This window comes from Melanostigma gelatinosum, assembly GCF_949748355.1.
Source record: "Melanostigma gelatinosum genome assembly, chromosome: 18".
Taxonomy (NCBI): domain Eukaryota; kingdom Metazoa; phylum Chordata; class Actinopteri; order Perciformes; family Zoarcidae; genus Melanostigma; species Melanostigma gelatinosum.
The window spans coordinates 3,315,439-3,338,274 of NC_136651.1; the positions used below are offsets into that span (position 1 = coordinate 3,315,439).

Consider the following 22,836-nt stretch of genomic DNA (forward strand, 5'->3'; position numbering starts at 1 on the left):
ATCACAGATGGGTGTGGGATACTTATGTATATCTCTTTAAATGTTTCTCAGTAACACAAACACTTCCCCACTCATTTCCTTAGTCCCGTCTGTCTGCATGTGCTGTTTGGTTTCGCAGAGGTGTTCCTTTAGTAACAGTCCAAACCCGAGTTCCCCTGCTGTCTTCTTCGTCTCTCCTCCTCCTCACCACAGGTTAGCTGGTACACCTGATCATCCGTGTTCATGCAGTAAAGGTTCATCATTATTTGTGACCTGCCGCAGACCCGCCCTACCCAAGTTTAGTGAATTCTGAGTCCCGTTCTTCTCTGCTGCAGCCCAGAGTGCCGCTCCTCGGGGACTGGACCTTGCCGATTTCCTCAAGAGCGCTGGCCAGAGAGTCCAGGTCCCCCGAGTCCTGGTGCTGGGCTTCCCACAGGCTCAGAATCACTGATGATGGGCTCTCCTGACATGCAAAGTAGCACAGGTTCCTACAGACCAGGGAGAACAGAATACTACATTAGAGTAGATCACGTGGCAAGGAGTAATTGCTGAGAAGAAATGAAAGTGCCGGTTAATGGTGGCTCAGCAGTGATTGCCTTGCACTAATTATGATAAGACGGCCAGTGCAAAGACATTTTTAAAGGCGTACTCCAGTGATTTATTATCGCACTTTCATACACTTGGGTGACTCGTAACAGAATGAGCTACTTTAAAGCGTCAGAGGCCGAAATATCCTGACTTTTACCCTCTAGTGTCGGTCAAACGCCAAGAAACACTGGATCCTACATTTCCCATGATGCAACTCAGGAGAGTGTTTCATTAGACCGTTTCACTCGTTCCAGACTCCACACCCGGAGTGTGTACGGCCTGATGACATCACTATGACATCATCAGGGTGTAGAAGATATTTCCCGTTTCGAAACGTATTTTCTGAATTTCCAGCTCAAAAGATTTTTAATGTTTTAATAAAAATGTTAATGTCTGACTGTACAGATTTCTGTACAGTCAGACAGTAATTGTCAGCGAAGATGACGTAAACTGGTTTGACTTCAGGTCAACAACAGTTTGGATGCAGTGCTATTCAGTGAACACATGGTTTATTATGCTTTTCCTTTGCACTGATTCTCCTCCCGCTTGCTGTTATAACGCCATCCAACAGAGTGCACTGTTTCATTACGATGGCATTTCCTTCGTTGCCTTCTACCCTCTTTTCCTCTTCATCCCACTTTCCCTGCGATGTTCCCCCAATATTCAGAGAAAGAATGACAGAAATCAGCTGAACTACGTGGAGACATCCCCGCTGCACGCTTATTCGTGTGTTCGACAGGGCTGGAGAGAAAAACCCGTCTGAAACCACTTCCTGTTCCTCAGTCACAGATGTTTGTTTTCAGCATCGGTTTCAGTGAAATTCCTTAATCACGTAGTTTCTGTCACAGTTTCTTCGTTAATTTTTCCCTCTCATGTTTCTCCAACTGGCAAGCGAGCGAGAATACTCATCTCCAGTATGTTGTTCTTCCCTCAGCTACCTGATGGAGCTGACTGCACAGATCTGATCTTCCTCTTGAATATTATCTAATTGACTTCTCTTCTGAAGCACAAATAGAGATCAACCCATTCCAAACAACTGAAATCCTCCACAGCCTACGCAAATACTGACCTGGCACAACCTCCGGGAAGCTAAGGAGGAGCACATGCAGCGACGCCGCTAATGATGAGCGCTACAACATGAACCCAGTTTCCTGCCAGAGGGCCGGGCCTGTCAGCGGTCACAGACCTTCCTTCTTCTTTCTGCAAAAACACGGCATCTTATCTCCAGTTGTTCTGACTCTGCTAAAGTTGGCCCTTACACCCCCCCCCCCCCTCCCTGTCTCCCTCTTCATCTCGTTCAATCTCTGTGTGCATGTGTTTCCAGATCTATAATGAAATCAGCAGCGTGGCGTGCTACTGAAGGCTGCTTGGTGATGGAAGATTAGGGCTGACACGCTGCCTAAATTCCAGATTAAAAATAGTATTCAAAGTGGGAACAGTTTACACAGAGGAGAGACCAGTGAATGCAGCATTTCATCATTCTGCAACAACACCTGGACTAAAACCGAAAGGTATGCAATAAAGAATGATGATGACAATGCAGGTTTCTGCAAGTCGGACACCCTCTGATACCTGTCTATGTGGAGCTTTTGAGCCAAGAGCTGCCAGTCCTTCCCCTTGGCGCTAGCGGTGTCAAAGGTGGCGCTGATCCGCTGACGGATGGACGGGGGGATTTTAAAGGCCCTTGACCCTGTCTGAGAGGTGATGGTGCAGTCTGACTGAGTGAAAAAGGGAACCACTCCCTTTTCATGCTGCCAGCGAGGAGAATAAAGAAAGGAAAGAAGAGAGGTGTCAGGGTGATTTTCATACCGCGGCTGAAATTCTCAATATGAACACAAGGACAAGGACTTAGCGAGACAATTTGCAACCTATACATGAAAAGCTCCCTGAGAGGCTCATTAAGCAAGCCCTGAAATCAAATCAAGAGTCATCCAGTGTAATAAAAGAAGCTATTAACAAGCCCGCTTGACCGCTCCGCGCGCCGAGGACGCGCCGTCCGTTGTTTCGCAAGCGCCACTCACACTCACCTCCACCACCGACGTGTAGACCTGGAGTATCTGCTCCTCGCCTTTCACCTGTCGGATGCCGATCTTGCAGGAGAGCTGCGACGAGGAGTGGCCGTATCGCTCCAACGAGAAGGCACACTGCAGGGGACGCTGGTTACTGGCCCACACCTGAGAGAAGGAGAACTCCTGCAGAGGGGAGGGCCAGGAAAGGGTTAACGCAGTGGAACAAACTCATTAAATCAAAATACATTAGTTATTTGACACCTGCTTTGTCACCCACTTTTGCTGTTTACGTGATTAATTAAGACCAAATGAGTGGCCTCTTTAGCCAATCAATGAAGTTGCCGAATCAAGCAGTTTACCCGTCAGACAGAACACCGAGAGGCATTCAGAGCCCGAGGGATGGAAATGCATCCGCTAACATCTGAGAGCGCCGGAGTCATTAGTGCAAAAATGTCATAAATTATACATCATACACAAACTGACTGTTGCCTGGGAGAAATAATCAAGTTAGAGCTAAAACTACGATTAATCAATTAAATGGCAACTGTGAAATCAATCGCAAAGTATGTTGATATTTGATGAAATGGTTTGACTCATAAAAAAATGTAAAAAAGATTCTAGGTTTTCTAAATGTTGTGGACAAGTAACTTTGTATTACCTTTGCATTACAACCAACAGTGTGGCTATCCGAACATGCAATCATTGGGTCAATAAATATTACAGACATAAGCTCACATCATTTGCCTAAATAGTCTTTGTAAATACATAAAGTAATCCTGTGAAGATTGTCTCAATAAGCGTACAGCCCACAGCATTAACGTCAGACTCCCCAAGCCATATTCACCTCTTTGTTGGTGTGTTGTGTTCTCTTTCCTAAATTATTATAATATGCCTTGAATATTCTCGTAAACAGCAATCTGTTAGATCAGGAACTGTAATGTGATTATGGAATTAGGACAGCGATGCCTTGATTTACCCAGTTTGCACTACATTTCCCCCGAATAGTGGCAGCTGAAAAACCAAAACGGATCCGAGCTTCGGAGTAAATGGAATCGAAAAAGCCAATTTCGACTTCCATTACTAACTACTGTGTGACCCAGACAGTGGCGCAGTGAGAACAGGTCAAAAAAGTGTTTTATGGATGAATCATCCTCTCGTCAGATCCATCAGACAGGAGAGCGGCTATTTGCAAAAGCCTCCTTCAGACGAGAGTGCTGTCTGAATGAAAGCCTTCGGCCCATCTTCCCTGTGGGACCCTCACATAGTGTCTCTCCTCTCTCCAAGACCACCTTGTTGGTATTCTGGACGCGCTACGGTGGGCTAATCCTGCTAGTAGGATGTCACTGGTGGGATAAACATCACAGGGCAGAGCACTAGGAGACGTGTGTGCCTGTGCCTGGCAGTCAGAATTCATTTTGTCCGTCCTTTTGCTTTGATGTGACCGAGCAAGAGAAAGGGGGAAAACTGGTCGACAGTTGTGGTGGAGGAACAGAGGAAGCTGAGGAGATGAAGGTGCACAGCTTCTCTCTGTGTCCCTGACACAGCAGCGCTAGCTTTACATTGGAAGCGCACGTACAGGAAAACCTGATCGCTGATTCAGTTCCTCTTACACTGAATCACACAAACTCACAGTTGGGATGACGTATTTTTTCAAAACACTCACAGGTTTTAGCAGTGCTTTATAAAGTGCCTACCTGGCAGGTGGTGAAAGGCTTGATGCTCCAGAGTAACTGTGGGACGTCCTGGATGGACACCTGGAGGCTGAAAGTGTTCCCCCGGAACAGCATCATCTTCGGCTCCTCCAGCAGCCGCCCGCCCCTGCTGCGCTCGCCAACTGCCACCTCCTGATAAGGAAAAGCGTGGGTTGGTTTTTTTTCGGGGGGGTGGGTGGGGCGGGAGTTAGGGGAGTGGAGAAAAAAAAGGGAGATATCTCTTATGGTTGATAGAGTCCGTGCACCAAGCCAGGAAACGTAGTTGATTAATCAAATCAATAGTCAACTGCTTTGACAATCAATTTCATTTCTGAAACAAAAATAAGATAGAGTGCAAATATAATGAGTGTGCTTAAAACAAAATATAAATTGAGTGTTTTGAGATATTTTGACCAGTTATTCGACACATACACTCGGCATGACTTTGTGTTTCTGCAGTGGGGGCCTGAGACAGTTTGGGCTCCTGGTTCTGAAGTTCAGTAAGGGGCAGTGAGTCCGGTATGCAAGGTGCTTTTCCTCTCAGAGACAGAGAAGGGGAATGCAAAGCATACTGGCTGCCTTCAACCTGATCAATTCCTGCTTCAGGCTCACAGGGGAAATTAATTGTCCTGTGAAGCACAAACAAAGGCCAAAACTTCCCTCAAAGCAGCGTTCACCAGCACGGCGACGAACCGGCGCTGCATTCGCAAAAGCGTCTCATTTGAACATGTTCAAATACTCGTCGCGTGAAAAGCAACGTTGAAACGGCTTTAATTAACAGAGAGCAAATTAAATTACGCAAAGAAAGGGCAGAGAAGCAACCTTGGAGCAGCTGTTGTCTTTGTAATTAAAAGTCCCTCTTTGTCTGCTAGTCATCAAGCATCTCCCAGTGGCAGTGTTACTGAGCAGGCAGATCTTCAGTGGAGCACAAAAACAACAACCCAGACAGCAACTCTCCCAGGCAATTTAGATTTCTTAAATCAAATATTCATGTTATCGTCGAATTCTGCTCAACTTTTGCCACACTAGAGGACTGAAGCATCTCAAGGATTATTAAAAGGATTGCCATTAAGTTCTGAAGGTACATCGATTCGGCCTCAGCTGTACTTTGTTTGCGGTGCTAAATGGCAAACGTCAGCATGCTAACACCTTAGGCTACAACGGTGTCAACAGTAAATGCATTGTGACGTTAGCATTTAGCTTACAGCACCAGCTGTACAACCTCACAGAGCCAGGGCACACGGAGTAGGACTTTTCTTTCTTCTCCTGTCGTGTACAACAGAGTGCTTCATGAAAGCCTTCTGTCAAACATCTCTCTGTTTCATCCATGGTTGAGGCACATTCATGCCAGACTGAATCATTGTAACGCTTCCTGGTCAGCCACTAGCAAGAATCTGAACAGAACCTTTGACCATATTGCATAAGTTTTAGTTTTCCCCTTCATGATTCTGACGACGGCCAAAACTGTAAATGGACACGCCCCTTCCTGCTGTCATATCTGCATGAAACCTCTGGAATAATCTGTTTAAATCCAAACTCAAAAACTCGTCTTTTTCGTCTTAAACCTTCAATTAGTTGCTTCCTCTTTTATGTTTGTTTTGTTTGGGGAGTTTTTCCTCATCCAAAGATTGTAAAGCCCCCTTGAGGAGAATTTGTGATGTGTGTTATTGAGCAACATGAATAAAATGATCTATCCTGAATACAATCATTGTGAAAGACAAATATATTCAATTCTAAGCAAATAACTTTCTCATGACATTGAATCATCCCCGGTTCTCCCTCGTACCTGAAAAGCATGGGGCGTGTCGTCCACACAGTAGACCCTGAGGGTGAAGCCCAGGGAGTTGCTGGTATCTGGACTACCGAACACGGCCAGCCTCAGACGCTTGGCCGCATCCTGGTTCAGCGGCTCGCCCACCAGAGCGTAGCGACCCGGATGCTCCAACAGCACGTGGCACCTCTGGGTCTCCAGCAGGCAGTAGCAGGACGTGCTCTCCTCGTCCACACACATCACTTCCTTTGGAGGGAGGATGAGGAGAGACCAGGTTTAGTTCTGATGCATTGAACACATATTCGAGCCATTAATAGTTAATTTGAGGGTTAGTCATGAGAAAAGCTCAATAAGGTAATGCTGTCTCCCTGAAGGGCTTTTTCAGGATCCAGCACCCACCTTTACACAGCGGGGCTGAGAATACTGATTCATGATGATTAACATTTCAATTACTGCCAAGAAGTTGTTTGCAGAGGAAGAAAGCGGCTTTAACTTAACCATCAAAGAGAAAGCTGAACACCAGGCATTCAGCCAGTGGTACGTGAGCAGCACCGAGGGCAGAGACATGGTCCTACACGGTCCCACGCTGATGAGCAACGCCTTGCTTAAACGGCACAAACGTGCGACACCGATGAACATACTCAATGTGCGCTCTCGGTGGTAATAAACGTTATTCCTCAATGGGGCGATACAGAGCGAATCAGACCATTTCCATGACCACAGTAGTAAACAAATGTGGCGTCTGCGGAGGAACCAGGTGGCAACCTCCAGCCGAGTGAAGCCATTAATGCGGAAGTGTCTTAAACGTGCATTCTCTCTCCTGACCACCAGGGGGCGACTCCTCTGGTTGTATAGAAGTCTAGAGAAAATGACTCTACTTCTCTCTTGATTTATTACCTCAGTAAACATTGTAAACATGAGTTCATGGTCTCAATCTCTAGTTTCAAGTCTTCTTCAATACAGCATGATGTTCATTTAGTCCATTATGGTCCATTTAGAGTCACACAGACCATAAAGCAGGGGATGCTTTAGGGCGGGCTCACTGTGATTGACAGGTCGCTGACGCTACCAGAGCCGTAAACGACGTCTCTCCTCCGTGTTCCAAATATTGTAAAGTCTGTTCATCGGTTGCAAAAAAGCGAAGATGGCGACGGCCGTGTTCCAAGATGGCGACGGACAAATCGCCGAACTCGAGGCGACAAACCAGCAGTCCACAAACCAATGGGTGTCTTCACTTCTTGTGTACGTTCTACGAGTGGAGCGTGTGCTGATGTACTTCAAGCACATACAGAAGAAGAAAAAAAATAAAACCACGTGTCCAAATGAACAGGTGACGAAATAAATAATAAATGCTGAGATGGAGCGACGTCAAACTGGTCAGCCGTGATTCTGAGCAGGAGGAGTCAGCGTTCACCTGTTTCACGTTACAGACAGCGTTACCGTTTTCACGACAACAATGTTGTGTAGCAGACCATGAGAGCAGCCGTTTAACATCAAGAGGTGCCCGAGCTGTTGAAGGCTATTATTAAGACACTTCACAGACTATAAACTGGAAGTCTTCCCTCAGACACACTCAGGAACTGTGCACAACTGAACGTTGGCCAAATGAATAATGACACATCAACGAAACAGATGGGGATACAGTAACACTGACACAACGGATTAGCAGGGTGCAGTTGTATCCAATGGCCAATTGCTCCTCATCTCGTGCTCAATCCTCCCGAAATCACCTCTGAAACATCACCGTGACCCACAGGTCCCCTCTGCATATGGCCTGGCTGAGCCATATTCAGCAATGTAGGGTCATTTAGTGGCCCACAGCTTCCTAAACCTGCCCCATTAGCGCTGCGGCAGACATGAAGGATCTCCACTACATAGCTCATCCCCCGCCAGGCAGCTGGGGAGAAATGATGGCGTCAAACTCCGGCGGTACAAAAGTGCAAGCTGTAATGGGAATGGCACTGGGAGGCAGCGAGGGAGAAGGGGGGAGAGAGGCAGACGGAGGGGGAGAGAGACCTCCGTTTCCCATTATATTACTAATTCCAGAGATTAGGTTTTGAGTAAGCACCCTTCCTGAGATAAAGGGCTCATTATTTCACAGTGACAGAGACGGGTCACGCCGTTACATTTTCCTGGAGAACATCTCCCGTTCTGTCTCTGAACCTGTCTACGTCTGTCTCTTCCTCTCTCTCTCCCTCATGGTCTCTCCTCTCCGATGGCATACAGCTACCATCAGTGACGGCTCTTTCGATAGCTCCCTTTTGTGCAACACGTCTGCTGGCAAATTACGTCTGTGTAAATGTCACCGGGAGTGGAAGGACCCTGCCGGGGAGCGAGAGCTTACAGCCCCTCCGAGGTCACGCAAACCCGGTGGCTCTCGGGGGTCACCCTGCCTCGATGAGGTCCGCCAAGCTTTTTGATGAGGTTAGTTCAACATTAAAAGAGCATCTTATATATATATATATACACGCGTGTGTACTCTGCCGAGGCGGCACAAGGAAATGGATGGAGGGTGTTTGGATTGAAGTCTCTGCAAGACTGTGAAGCAGCTCTACAGGACAGAGTTGAAGGACTTGTCAGAGGTGTTATTTTAGTGAACGTGACGTGAGAAAATAAATCACAGCAGCAATCGCACTGCGCTGTGTTTAGAGCGACGGACTCTTGAATGTTTCAAAAAGCTCACTTGCCAGTTTTTTTTAATCTGTTTTTGACCTCACGCTGAAGTATCAGACTGAACTAGGTTCATACACTTTTTAGCAGGTTAAATATATATATATATATATATATTCTATTTTCAAGACAGGGGCATATTTTAACTGGAGCTTTCGTCTTTCAAAGAGTAGCGCTCGTGGATTCGGTTTCAGTCATTTATTCTGTCTCTGGCTACGACTGACTCGCTCCCTCGCTGTTCAGGAAGTAGTTATTTGTTGCCATTTGATACATAATGGTTTATTATATTTGATTCAGAAGAAAATAATCACTTTAAAGCAGCTCGACGTATTTGGCGGATGGTATTTTCTGTTATTCACAGGACTCCAAATCTAAATCAGTCATAGTCACGGTGGTACCGGCGAGTATAATAATTGTTTTCACAAGAATAATTGAGACGATAAATACACCCTTGTGGCTTTATCCACTATTTTTCTTTATAATAAATAACAAAAGACATTATCGTAATGTAATTGGTGCCTGTTGCGTTATATTTTAGGAACAGCTGCAATGCAGAATTCACGGGCTCGTGAAAGAGGAATGCTTTGAAACACCATCATCATTATACTGGGGGGGAAAGAAATGAATGTTTCAATGACTAACAGCCGCCATTTGCATTTGCTCTGACATTTCTTTTGGATGTATGACAGCATGACGTAGAGCTTGAAAGGCTGGCTTTTTATACAGAATGAAGAATCTGAGCTGGCAACCCTGAAATGGGCTCCCCGCTTGCATGACTACACTACAGGATGAACATTTTCATCAAAGTAAGCGGCAGCAGCTCCATCAGATCGCTTTTGATATTCAGGCCGCTGGTGAAAGTTGTGTGTTCGCACTTGTTAACATTCTGCACTGATGTCACAGCAGAGAACTTGGAGCCGATAACAACGGCTGAGGTTTAATAGAAAATCGCTCACCTCCCACTTGTTGTCCTGCATTTGTCTCTTCAGCCGGATGGTCCAATTATCGGCAGCAGCCTCCGCACAATGGGCCACGGTCATGGCTATGGGACAGGACAGGTCGAGGCCCGGTGGGCCATACGTGACCGCGGGGCTCAAGAAGATCTCTGGCCCGTCCTCGGACACAGTACTGCACACACGGAGGCGAAGTGACGGCACAGATTCAAATGACAGATATCATGAAACCACAAACATTTACGAGGAGAAAAAGAAAATGCAAATTTATATTTCGCTGCATTTAAAAACACCAAAAAGTGTTTTAAGACGACATGCAAAAAAAGACAACAAACCTCCCAGCTAATGAATCACTGCTTAAACAAGCATTCAGCTAGCAGGGTGCAGGACCCCTTGCCCGTGAACAAAGTAAACTCAAATCCTTGGACACGCATAATGAATCAATCCCTGACTAGCTGACACACAGACACACAGATAGAGGAAGATTAAAGCACCAAGACTAATGGACAGTGGGGCGAGGGAGGACAGGCTTTAGCACACAGCGTGGAAGCTTTGTGGGTCGATGGAGCTTATGAAGCCTGCTCTGGCCGGCCCGGTGACAGATTAGCTGGGCCGAGCTGCTCTTGGCCAGGGGCCCAATCTTGGCTGGAATCCCTGAAGACTGAGAGCAATCAATGGGACCACCATCAGTCACGCAGCTGGCCCGGCTCGACACCTCGCGTATACGGGACGCGCTGCTGCTGCTGGTGTCACTGGGGCAGCGTGGATATTTCTCAACATCATTAATGCTGTTGCAGCGGGGACACAGTCTGACATGCAGGCACAGATGCATCACGTATAAAGTGTGTGTGTAAGAGAATTGTGTGAAACTTTGTCATGATAATGTCACCAATCAAAATAATTAAGAGTGCAAGATCTGCCGTCTAAAATAATATCACTCATCCAGACAGCACCGTGGCCCTGCAGCTGCACGTTTGTGCTCATCAGCCCCCGGCTGAGAGGAAACCAAAGGTACCTGCTGCTGAGACCATGATAATTAGCCAGATTGCCTGTGAGCGCAGAGTAAAGATGGATATTTAGCGTCTCTGATTGTGGTGATGAGAACAAAGAAGAATCTCTCCAGGATGATGGTTAAAGTTTAGATAATAGTTAAGTCTTGACTCATATGTGCAGAACGCCTCTTTCACACAAAAGCATCCAGCGTGACATTCACTGCTTTTTTTTGTTTTTTACAAATAACATTTTGACAACGCCTCATTAGTGTTTGACAGTCGGTCTTTCAGGCTCTCACTGAAGTATGAAGTCAGGCTTTAAAAACATTGCGAACAAAAAACCAAGTTGGAATCTTATAATAAAGTTATAATAATAATATTTATACTTAAAGGTTCAGTTCACCAGAATAAAAACAAGAACAAAAGGCCATTGTGGCGCCGCACAACGCATCGGAAAGAATGGGTTTCAGAACGCAGTGTTGACGTTGTTGCTTTCTGTGTGAAAGGCCCTTAAAATGCACTAAGCGCTGCGTAAAGAACGGAGCGCGTCTTCATTCTCTGCTCAGGTAAACATTATTCCACTGTATCTGTGGAGGTTACAATAGCTGTTTGCTGCTATATTCATGCATGTCGAATAGAGAACCTTTAGGTGGAGTATCTGGCTTCAAGAGGCCTTTGTAAAGTATTCAAACTCAATAAAGTTGGTCAACTCGGTTGATACTAACAGGGCGGTGCATATAGCATGACTTCAAAAGCAGCCAACCAAAATATTAAAAGGAAGCAAAGTTTGAGGCACTACAGAGTAATTGGTGCTTCCCTGCAAAGTATGATTAAAAAAAGAAATGAGGCTGATACTGCTCAAACTTGTGTCATCCTATCAGGCATTTTTTTCGTTTTTTTGTCGCCCACTGTGATTCTGTCCTTGGACTACCCACTGCCCCCCCGCTGAGCACACAGAACAACCTCGTAAAGCCCAGAGGACGAGAGCTCTCGCAAACACCTGAAACCGAGCCAGAGCTGATCGATTCGCATTCTTTGAGGAGGAAAGCATCGTCTCATGCAGATGGCCGGGTTTGAATGGGAAGAAAGGATCCAATTTCTCCCCCGGACCCTGCGGCTGTCAGAAGATAGGCTTTGAGTGACAGCTCAGCGGTGCACGGCTCCCGCGGCTTCTCAAACGGCAGCCAGAGAAGTAAACAGCATCAGGCTTATCAGAGCAGAGCAGCAGCCCGGAGGGCAGCAGCTCGGCTGAATTGGGGAGACTCGGAGGCAGGGGAGTGTATAACCGGCCCGCTAACCGAGCTCCGAGCCACAACCCAGAAGTGACCTCCGATCTGTATCTTTACCTAGATGACTTAATGGGCGGGTGGAGGTGTGCTGAGATGACGGTCGGATTTCATGTGCCAATAAATGTCACTTTTGATTCTCCCTCAGACGCAGAAATCTAATTTCCTTTAGAGGCACAGGCGGTTAGCCGTGTTGTTAAGGCAGTATCTCGCTAGCGGGGCTTCTCACACAGACACGCTGACACATTGATACTGTCTGCCATGAATCAAGAACACGTCCAAAAGCTGACTTCTGGTTGTCAGATACCCTTTGAGGCGCTGAAGTCAAAGGTATTACACCCCTTTTCTTCAAACGCTTCTTATCTATCACGCCATTTTCTCCTCAAGTAATAGCTTTGTGGAAAATCTCCACGTCAACGTTACAGAAATAGAATCCCGCCGGCAGGCAACAGCCAAATGCCTCGTCAGTGTCACCGTGACTTTGTTCACCTCTCCAACCAGTCACGACAGAGGAGCGATATTCTCACAGGTGCCTCTTAAAAAACACAAAACAGGCTCGAGCGGAGTCATGGAGTGTATCCGTCTCTGCCGAGACAGTTGCTTAAAGGCAGCGATGCAATCTGTTTGCAGCTGCCGATGTATTCGCGACACATCGTGTCCTCCCCTGCAGTGACTGCGAGATGAGCAAAGGACCCCGTGCTGGGCAGGCGCATGTCTGTATGTGTAGTGCACACGGGCCCGCGCATTCTCCGTGTGAAAGCATCAGCGTGTGTGTGCGGTGCATGTTTGTCAAAGGGGGGTGGAGACGGCGTGTCGGGGAGCAGAGGGATGAGAGATGCGGCGTGACGGGTTGGAAGATTAGAAGAGAGCGGCCTACGAAGCAGACTGCGCCGCCTCAGTGAGAGTCCCTCACCTGCTGTCCTCCTGGTTGATGATCATGTACGTTTCCCAGGTAGTGTCTTCTGCGATCCCCCCGTGAGGCACCAACAGACTTATACCTGCAGAGAAGCAGGCGTGCAAAAACTGATCAACCCACAGCCAGACATGCACACACACACACACAGACACACACACACACAGACACACACACACAGACACACACACACACACACACACACACACACAGCAGCCCGGCTGTCGGGCGTCTTTCCGAAAGGTGACAGCCAGAGAGGTGATGGCACCGGGAAAAGGTGATGGAAGCAAGTCCCGAAGGCCTTGTGAATCAATGCTGCCAGCAGTCTCTTTGTCACAAACACACACCTACACGGTCCGTTTCTCAGATACACACACACACACACACACACACGTACACATTATTGTACTGTATGATAAACAATTACTGTCAATCTACACTGCAGTTTGAAGGCCCTCGGGGGACAGGATGATGAATGTAGGCCACGGAAAAGAGCTGCCCGAATAATGTGGTAGACGGAGCATCACGGGCTTACATCACATGCGCTCGTTAACGTCATCTTCATCGCGTACAGTGTGTTCTTTAAAATGCTGAAGCAGAAAATGCTTTTTAAATGAATTCATCTGTTGAAACTCAAACAGTTTTGGATTTACTAGGGCGAGAAAAACCTTCCATACGCTGAGAAATGCTGAAGGGTCAGTCAGGACGCAGAGGTCGGTTTCTTACTTCATCACTTCAGTAAAGAGTATATTCATGTTCATGTTACTTGGCCAATCAAAGACATTTCCACATATTCGCTGCAGGCCAATGCTGACAAGGGCAAACAGCATGGAAATTGAATATAACATCCCCTGTATCAGCTTTGCTCTCGTTTCTAAGTTATAGATTTCAGCTTCTCTGCGATTTCTAGTTTTACGTCGAATGAATTTCAGTTCGCACACAGGAACGTGTCGAATTAAGATTTGCTCACCTGTGTTCGGTACCACCAGTCGGCCTCCGGCGTGACCAAACACGGCGGTTGCTCTGTGGAGAGGCCTGCTGGGAGTCAGAGAGACTTGTGGAGTGAAGAGGTTTTTGCCTCTTCGGCCCAGCGTCGTCCCGACTGCGACCCCTCTGTAGTCCGGAGCCAGGCCCCTTGGGAATGTCTGCGGGTGGGACATGACGTGGTACTCTGCCCTTTCTGCCACCCCTAGAGACACAAGGAGATAACAGGGACTTTGTTGCAGTTATTCAAACTCAGATCATAAACATTAGACCAATTATGCAACAGCAACTCAGAGGAGGTCTCCTCTCGAACTTAGTTTGATCAAAAGGGAAATGAAATTCAATAACTTACAGAAAACACCAAGTGCATACAGCACACACATCCATTAAGTTCAGAGAACGGAGTGACTTTAACTGGAGTAAATACTCTAAGCTGGATGAACTCAAAGCCAAAACTTGAGGAATTAAGTGAAACTCAGAATTCGATGAAAGTTTGTTTTCTAAACTTTTTCGTTTTTGTACAGTTGATATTTCAGCGGGCAGAACAGACGGCTGCCGGAGACGAGAAGGCTGCTGATTGTGTACCTGTGTCTCCGCCAAGGACCCGTTCAGAGCGACAAATCTGTATCACTGTAAACTTGATGTGCCGCGCAAGAACGGAAAGCTTGACAGGCGTTGCAACAGTGACCCGAGGAGGACGCGGCTTAGCGAATGGTCAATTTGCGATGCCCTTCGAGGGGATGACCGTTTCTCTTTGTATGGCGGCCGTCTTACAGATTGCCTCGAAGCAGGTTCAAAGTAAGATGGATTATCCTTCTGACTGCAACAGCAGAACTCTACACTGCTCTGTAATTCCAAAAGTAGTTGACCACCACACGCTTTCAAAACACGTCTATTCTCTGACCTTTGACCTTGAGATCAGGCAGCGGGTCGAGGAGGGAGCGCTCGGCCATCAGCTCCTTGTCGGTGGAGTCCTGAAAGCACATGGGGCTGGTGTAGGTACGCGACACTGTCAGATCGGGCTGCATGGATGAATTGATAAGCAGGGGGTTCGCTGAAAAGCACACAAAAGAGAAAACGCACATCACCGTCAACAATGACACGTCTTTAAAGGCGCCGTGTGAAGGACTTATAGCGTCGATGCTGCAGTTTGCAACCGACTACATTTGTCACGGCACTTCGTTTTTATCCGCCTGTGACTTTGGCGCCAACATCAACACCTTGCAAACGGGTGTGGCAAAAAACACAAAAGAAAAGTGTCTTTGAAGAGACAAGTGTAACCACCGCATGTTGTGCTGCCGTCTAGACCAGGACTCCCTTGGAAAAACAAATAAATCTCAATGGGACAATTTATCGCGAATAAATACCGGTTAAACTCAATTTTAAGTAAAGAAAATGTAGGTTGTACTGATATAAAATCACTGTACCTCTGAAGCAAAGACAAGCTATTATAGATGAATCTGTTTATTGTAAGGTGAAACACGTTGGTGATGGACGACTTGTTGACAGCTGTTTCAGCGAGCATGAAATGACGACGGGATATACACACGCGGTTAAGTAAACAGCGTGGATTCTCTTAATGAGCAGAGAAACGCTCATTGCCCATTTATTTTGTTGGGAATTGGGTGAGCTGCTGTCGGAGTGGCTCATGATCGAGGACGTGATCGCGAGAGAGCGGTGAAATGAAATCGCCGTGTAACTTCTGTAGCGGTGTGTACTGAAGCAGGCTGCGGCATGGAGGACGGGGAGGGGAGGGGCGGGGGGGCGTGTTGGATTTTATGGGGGTTCGGCTGATTTTTTTGCCCCCTCCATCAAGCAGAACAGGGACCGAGATTAAAGCGTTCCCCGGCTCCTGCTGTGTTATCAAAGCGAACTTTATTGTGCCCTGCTGAGAGCTGTGGCTGCGGCGACCCATAACGCCAGCCTTGTAGAAATATGCCTCAATCTGTTGGGCAAAAACACACCACGCTCCGGAGCTTTTGGAAACACGGGGCCACAAATGCTCCATTCGGGGGCCGGGTGAAACAACAATAAAAAAAAAAATAAAACACTAGTAAATTAGATTTTTAATTTTGAATCATGAATAATTTATTGAAGTTTTGTTGCATGCAATTAAATGCCAAAAACAACCAATAATGCCACAAACTGACTCAATACCCCGATGATGCCCCTCTTGTTTAATATTTTGCTGAAGTTATGGTACCAGAAGGTGAGCGTAATAATCGATAAGAGCTACATTTTTAAATGGTTTAGAGCCCAAAGTGTGCGTATTACCCTGCGTTTCCAGGGAACGGTTGTTGCTTTAGGTATTCTGAAGTTTGAAATAAAGCAATAAATGCACGTTGTGCTTTATAGATTCAGCAGCATACTGTATGCTATTGGACATTTACTGCACTACAGCACAGACAGTAAGAATCTCCAGAAGGCTCAAGTAAACAAACTAGCAAATGAAATCCAGTCATTTTGGGCCCTAAAGCATTTTAATAATTGATGCAGTTATCTCAACTTACAAGGAAATGTATGCATAATTCATGCATATCTACAAATGAATGCAAATAAACAAAAGACGGTATGGCTTGCGTGCATGTTGGGTATTTTACATTCCATGAAATGTCATTAATGTGTGAGCACATTTACAGTACAGGAGCAGAACCACATCTTGTATCTCCTGGTCTGCGCGTGTTAAAGCGTTTGCTGTATATTTCATCTGGAGACAAGCTGAACAATGAGACCTGCTCTCCCTTCTGCTTCTGCATTCGTGCGTAGTTCTTACGTTCGGAGGAGACTGACACTTCATTTATATTATAATGCCATCTCACTGTACCACCAGGAGAAACTGCAGACCGAATTTCAATTTCGCCGGATTTTCAGGGTCCTTTGAATCATCACACTAATTAGAATAGCATGATTGCAGAAGGAAAGACACTTTTCATTTTTTTGTTTTATTAAGATCAAATCAACCACGTCCTCATATTCTTGACTTCGATCACCAGCCTGACATATTAATAACACAGTCAATGCACAAAAAAAGGTAGATGGATAAAGAAATGAATAACTTAAGCAAAGACACTTAATGCTGCACTTTCATGGTGAATGCAATCCAAATGGGGCGGTCCGTGGAATGGTGTCATTCAACGAGATGCTTGGCTCCGCTGCTGACGGGTTAGATGCAGAGGTTCATGCGTGTTTCTGGACAGATGTGGCTCCTTTCATTTGGATTGCTGCGCCGCTGAAAGAGCTGCGTGCTCTTAAAGAGGAAGGGCGGACTGTTATCTTTCATCCAACTGTTTCAAAGTTAAAGTTTTGCCATTTTTATTGGAAGCAGGACCGCTTTTTTTGTGCTTGAGCCTGTTGGGTCATTTCCAGAATCCAAATGAACCCACTTGTGTCAAGGTGGCTGTAGCGCCGCGGCTGGGCTTATATTTATGCAACTGAGGTGGAGAGCGATTTCAGTACCTGTTTTTAACTGCTCTTTAACAACCTCTTGTTGCAAAGTCAAGTGCACAGAACCCTTTTTCACCTTTAGATGTTGAAGAGGCTCTTCAAAATCACATACACTCCTTTCATGGATGTTGAGTTATTTAATTTTTCCAATAAAAGGTAAAAAAAAATGTTTTCAATGCAAATTAAAACACAGAGCTTGTGCGGAGCAAAATAACTGAAACCAAAGTTATCATCCACAGCTGTCAGGCCTTATTAAACACCTGCAGCTATCATACAGCAGCAGGAGTGACAGGTGTTAACATGCAAGCAAGCCGTAAAGTGTTTGTATTGAAACATATCAACTCTACTCTCTAATTTACGGGGGTGTGCTGAGTGTGATTATGCACGAGTCAAACAGCGTGCATATGCTAATGAATAAATCAAATCAGCCAACATGGCAACAGCTAATTATCCACACAACTTAATGTGCTGCATATTCAGAATGTATGCAGTGAAATATCAAAGATTGTCCTCCGCAGGATACGATGCAGCCTCCTCATGTTCAGTGCAGACAGGTGTGTCTGCACTGAACACTGCTGTATTGTGTGATTGAATGAATACGACCAGCGTCGTCAAACCAACTTCATTCAAACTCAAAAACACGCGTCGATGTATCGTTATCGTGCCAAAACACAAAGGTAAACACAGCCAGCTGTCTGGAGGCCGAGTGGCGGCGAGTTACTGTTTGTCTAAATCCTACACACTGCTCCTTTAAAATAGACGTTTTCTTATTTACCTTTACCGTTGAAACATATAATTAGAACATCTCCACTTAATTAAAACACACTTACTTAATTCTGTGCGATGAAGCAATGTGCGCCGCGGGATTTAGCATCGCAAGGCACAACTTCGGGCGTAAATTGGATCTGCAAGACACTCAGTGGCTCACCTTGACGAGAGGTCTTGAAGCTGAAGGACTGGAAGCCCCCGGTGAGGGCGGAGGAGTCGATGACGTCGACGCCGTACTCACTCTGGCTCCTTCGGTAGAGAGTGACGGCGATGATCAGCAGCACCACTGTCACCACCCCCGCAGCAAGGCCCGAGTACAAGGCCACGTCACTGCTGCTCTCCACACCTGGGAAAAGTAAGAGAGAGTAAGAGAGAGAGAAAGAGAGAGAGAGAGAAGCAGGTTTTTGAAAGTGTGTGACTGTGTGTAATTAGCAAAGCAGGGAGACATTTCCTCCCAGAATAAACTCAAACTCTGTGTTGCTGAGGAACATCAGCTGAGTTGAAGATACGAGAGTCTTTTCCAGGAGGCAAGTCTACCCTGGTTGAAAACTACTTCAGCACCTTTTCCTCGTCTGCCTTGCTTCCTGATGCACGGCTTCATTGTTCCATCGTGTAGCGTTAAAGCCACTAATGAGGAACCTCGGAAGGAAGGCGATGATAATCAAGCCAGCACCTGACTGTCATTTCAAACGCTGCTCGGCTCACGGTGTTGGAGGCGCTCTGCGTTCCACTGGGATACTGTGACAAAACCAATTCATTAAATTAGCTCATCGCCAATGATTACTGTCCCACCAGTGCAGCGGCGTCCGGCTCCTCGAAGAAAAAGAACGAGCGGGAAAGAAAGGGGGCTGCTAGCATGTTCTGGAAAGACAACGAGATCTGCGCTGAAAACAGGACATGCTGGGAAATCCTCCAAGTAGCCTGAAGCTCAAATGAGGAGGAATTGACAAAATATGCAAAGCGGCATTAACTGCTGCAGTAGCAGGTTAATTGGGGGCTTGGGAAGTTCTGGCAGCGCGGTTGCATTCTTTTCCCCGTTTCTGACAAACAAATATACGTAACTGAGTTAAAGGACAAGCAAGGACGAAATGTGCATGTGGCTTTGTAGGTGCAAAGTACGCGGCAGTAATGGCCGTTGCTTGGTCTGTTTGATAACATCAGTTTTCATTTTGCATATAAAATATGTTTCTGAAAACATTTGAGTGGAGGAATAGGCAATGCAGCAACAGAATCTTGATTCTTATTTGATCAGCGGCGCCTAGTTTGACAGATCGATCAGAATTCACGAGCAGTGATTGACAGCGGCGTCGGACGCGGCTCGGATCCGATTGGTTGATTTCCTTCGGGCGCGGTGGAATCTCGAGAATGCCACGAGGGGCCCAAAGGGGAGGCAGAGCAACCTGATTCTTATGCTGATGATGTGTCTCATGTAGCGCTGTCAGGATATAGTGACCACCACACCTGTCAGAGTGATTTATCCTCGTTATTCCACGGCTGCTTTCCACACATCAAAATATAAGTAGTGTTTCCTATTTCGTGGCAACATGCCCCGTTTGGGTAAAATGACTGATATGCTCGGCCGTAATGGAGGAACTCACCCTGTGGCTTAGCATCATGGAGCAACTTCCGATCTGCAAAGACAGAGAAACATCAGAATTTGAGAGTTTCTCTTTGACCGTTTTGAACGCTGGTCTTCGTTGATTTAATTACGACTTGTGCACGCATCTGTGCCTGTGCACGGCGTGTTACGTATGTGGAGTGGATTGAACATGAAGATGGATGAGTGTGCTGGTGATGAGCATGATTACAATGACGATCATGATCGAGCCCACACTGCCAAACGTCATGAGCAGTAAATCTATAATGACACAGTGCCTGAACATTGATGATGCTGAACTTTTTGTTTTTCTTTCTGATCGCTAAGCAAGTGTGTCACCCACTCTGTGTGCAGAGGCCGCCGGTGCAGTTGTCGGTAGCCAGCGCCACCCCGTCACACAGCCGTCCTCCGTGTTTGGGCTCCGGAGCCGTACACTCTCTGCTGCGCTGCCTCTCGCAGTCCGAGCTGCACACCGACCACTCGCTCCACTCTCCCCAGCCGCCGTCCACTGAGGGGATCAGACGCAGGCGTTTGAGAGCACGGGGATGCACATGAAGAACATAAGGTTGCACATACAAAGATTTGAAGCGCACAACGCACAGTCGGAGTACGCTGTCGTCTCGGCAACGTGTGAACAAACACACGGGCAAAGAACAGAAGAATGAAGAAGATACAGCGCTGAAGCACTTTAAAAAAAATCTGATATGAGAATCAAACAGTGAGCATCATTCACAAACAGTGTATGTAGAAATTCCTCAGAGCATGCGCACGCACAAATGATGAGGGGCCTACTGTCTTAGAAAATGTAAACACACACATATGAAATAAATGCCTGGCATATTAAAACTACATTCATTAAAACCAAGGATGCAACAGACAATATCTTGCTCCATTGATATACTCATGCTTTGCCTAAATGTATTAAATAACTTTGAACTTCGGGAATGATCCTCATTTATTGAGAAGAATTAAAGTATCCAACTATAAAGTTGAAGAGTGTCACAGCCCTCGCTGGCAATGGGGTATCTGAGAATGTGCACATTGAAATGTCACAGTTTTGGTTCTCACTGTTTTTATTGTATTTAAGTGCCGTTTTTTAAACATTTTCTTGTTAATCTGTGTGCATCAACAAGGTTAACATCGAGTTTAACGATTAACTATTTATTCCATCCATAAAAGCAACGTGCACAGCAAGATAAAACAAAAAAAAAGTATATTTTTCCTCCCACAATCAGGACGTTGTAATATATATGAAAGCACAATGCAAGAAAGCTGCCATCCACATCTGAGGCAACAAGTAGAAGCCAATCAGAGGCAGAGGAGAAATGTGGGACGGGCTCTGGGGAAGAGGTAATGTGGCATGAGAGGCTACTTCAACGTTTCCAAGAGAAGCTCTCGTGCTGGTGTGTTATTGGTGGCACATGTGCCTAAAGTTGCCTCTCCCCGGCCTATAATGACCGACTACTGCCACCGAGTTCTAGTGCCATGAGGTCCTGCAAATGTTCAACCGTGAAAATGATCGTGCCTTTTTACTCACAACGTCACAGCGTTCTCCATGTTACACCTCGTGTAGATTTAGACTCTAGAAGGATTCTGATTCACGAACATGTGCACGGAGGTGGCAACAGGATTTGGGCGGAAAGGTAAAAACATTTCTACGCACAAATTAGTGAGTGAGATCCATGATGCATTTAATAGTTCGCTAACTTTATGGGAAAACACTTCCAAGGAAACAGCCGCACTTCACTTCACGAAAACATTTTTCCACCTCGGGTGCCAAAAACGTTGAGCCGCCTTTCTGACTCGGAGCACAAAGGCACTCTGCTTCTGCCACACTCCATCAAGCCTCCTTTCCACCTCCAAACACTCCAAAGGTTTCCTTCTTCCTGCTCATCTAAACGCAAATGCACCCTGTTTGTGTTCAAACTCAGATGAATCCTTCAGAAGGAGGCAGGAGATAATGTTTGGAGGAGTGCACATGGCTTCCGCTGATAACTTTTCTCTTTTTTCTCTTCTTAAACCTGATGAGCATTTCCCTTTATGCTGATGCTGTGGTTGAAATCATAAATTTAGGCTTGTCTCGAAAAAAAACAGTCGGGCAGACGAGATTACGCGGAAGTTTTGATACCTGGAACTGCTGCTCTGCTCTTTCTCTCACATCCTAAGCTTCTGCTGTTTGTTTGCAGCTCGATGAAGCTCGAGCTTATGGGGGTTTGTGCGGCGATGTTTTCTTTGGTCAAGCTCAGAAATGTTGATGACAAAATTCCAGAAAGTGACTGCGTTCCTCAGATAAATAGTTCCAGCACAGAACTCCCTGTACAACGAGACAAGTAATGTTTCTGTACAAATGAAACAAATAGGATTCTAGGTTTCGAGGTTGCTCTTCATTGTCATTATACAATACAGGATTGCGCAATAAGCTGCAGTGTCGCCAGCTCCACAAACAGAAAGTCGATTGAAGAAGTAAAATGTTCTAAACTGGAACTCAATAACATTGTGTGGCAGCCGGAGGGGCAACCTCAGAGGAGAAGTGGTAGAGGGACGATATTGCCTGACATGGAGGCGGAGCCCCCATGTCAGGGAGTGGAAAAGAGCGCCAAACCACCATCAGCCCAACAAGCAACACCTGAGGAGGAGAGACGAGGGAGCGACCACACCCTATCAGAGGAGGAGGAGGGGACTATAAAAGGGCCCCGGACACAGGAAACTAGGAGAGAGTAGGAGTGGAAGGAGACGGAGAAAAAGCAAACCCATTGGAGACAACTGCCTTACCCCTTGATCACCCTGGAACGTCTGACTACCCGCCCGGCTCCCGACCCCTGCCTGTACGACTACCCTGCTCCTGCCCGCGCCCTGGACCGTATGAGGAATACCCGTTGTGCACCGAACCGTGGAAGTGAACACCGACCATCCCTCTGGAAAGCGGACAGTGTATTGTTGAGTGTCTATCCTACCTCTATCCACTCTCTATATTCAGTAAAAACCTCACTTGCACCATTTATCTACCGACTGGTTGTGTTTATTGGTCCGTGTTGTCGTGAAACCCCCTTGCCACCCCGGGGGCTGTCACAATTTGGTGGAGAATGTGGGCACCGTCCGGTTCTGGCAACACTGACCGATAGACCGACCGACCCAGTAAGCATGGCCACCCCGGTGCCATTTCAAGAGCTGCTAGCGGGGCTAATCGCTAG

General features: G+C 46.5%; 1 protein-coding gene across 1 annotated transcript in view; it reads right to left on the bottom strand.

The window, feature by feature from the left end:
- Positions 1–90: 90 nt before the first annotated feature.
- Positions 91–22,836, bottom strand: part of LOC306792151 (netrin receptor UNC5D-like) — a 144,425-nt gene continuing 121,679 nt past the window's right edge. The window contains exons 7-18 of the mRNA XM_079289173.1: positions 19,989–20,153; positions 19,647–19,679; positions 18,209–18,394; positions 14,741–14,890; positions 13,823–14,041; positions 12,853–12,937; positions 9,665–9,836; positions 6,054–6,284; positions 4,271–4,420; positions 2,595–2,759; positions 2,140–2,318; positions 91–467 (exon numbers count right to left, since the gene is read on the bottom strand). Of these exons, the coding sequence (XP_079145299.1) occupies positions 269–467; positions 2,140–2,318; positions 2,595–2,759; positions 4,271–4,420; positions 6,054–6,284; positions 9,665–9,836; positions 12,853–12,937; positions 13,823–14,041; positions 14,741–14,890; positions 18,209–18,394; positions 19,647–19,679; positions 19,989–20,153 (1,934 nt within the window). The 3' untranslated portion in view covers positions 91–268. The remainder of the gene's footprint in view (positions 468–2,139; positions 2,319–2,594; positions 2,760–4,270; positions 4,421–6,053; positions 6,285–9,664; positions 9,837–12,852; positions 12,938–13,822; positions 14,042–14,740; positions 14,891–18,208; positions 18,395–19,646; positions 19,680–19,988; positions 20,154–22,836) is intronic.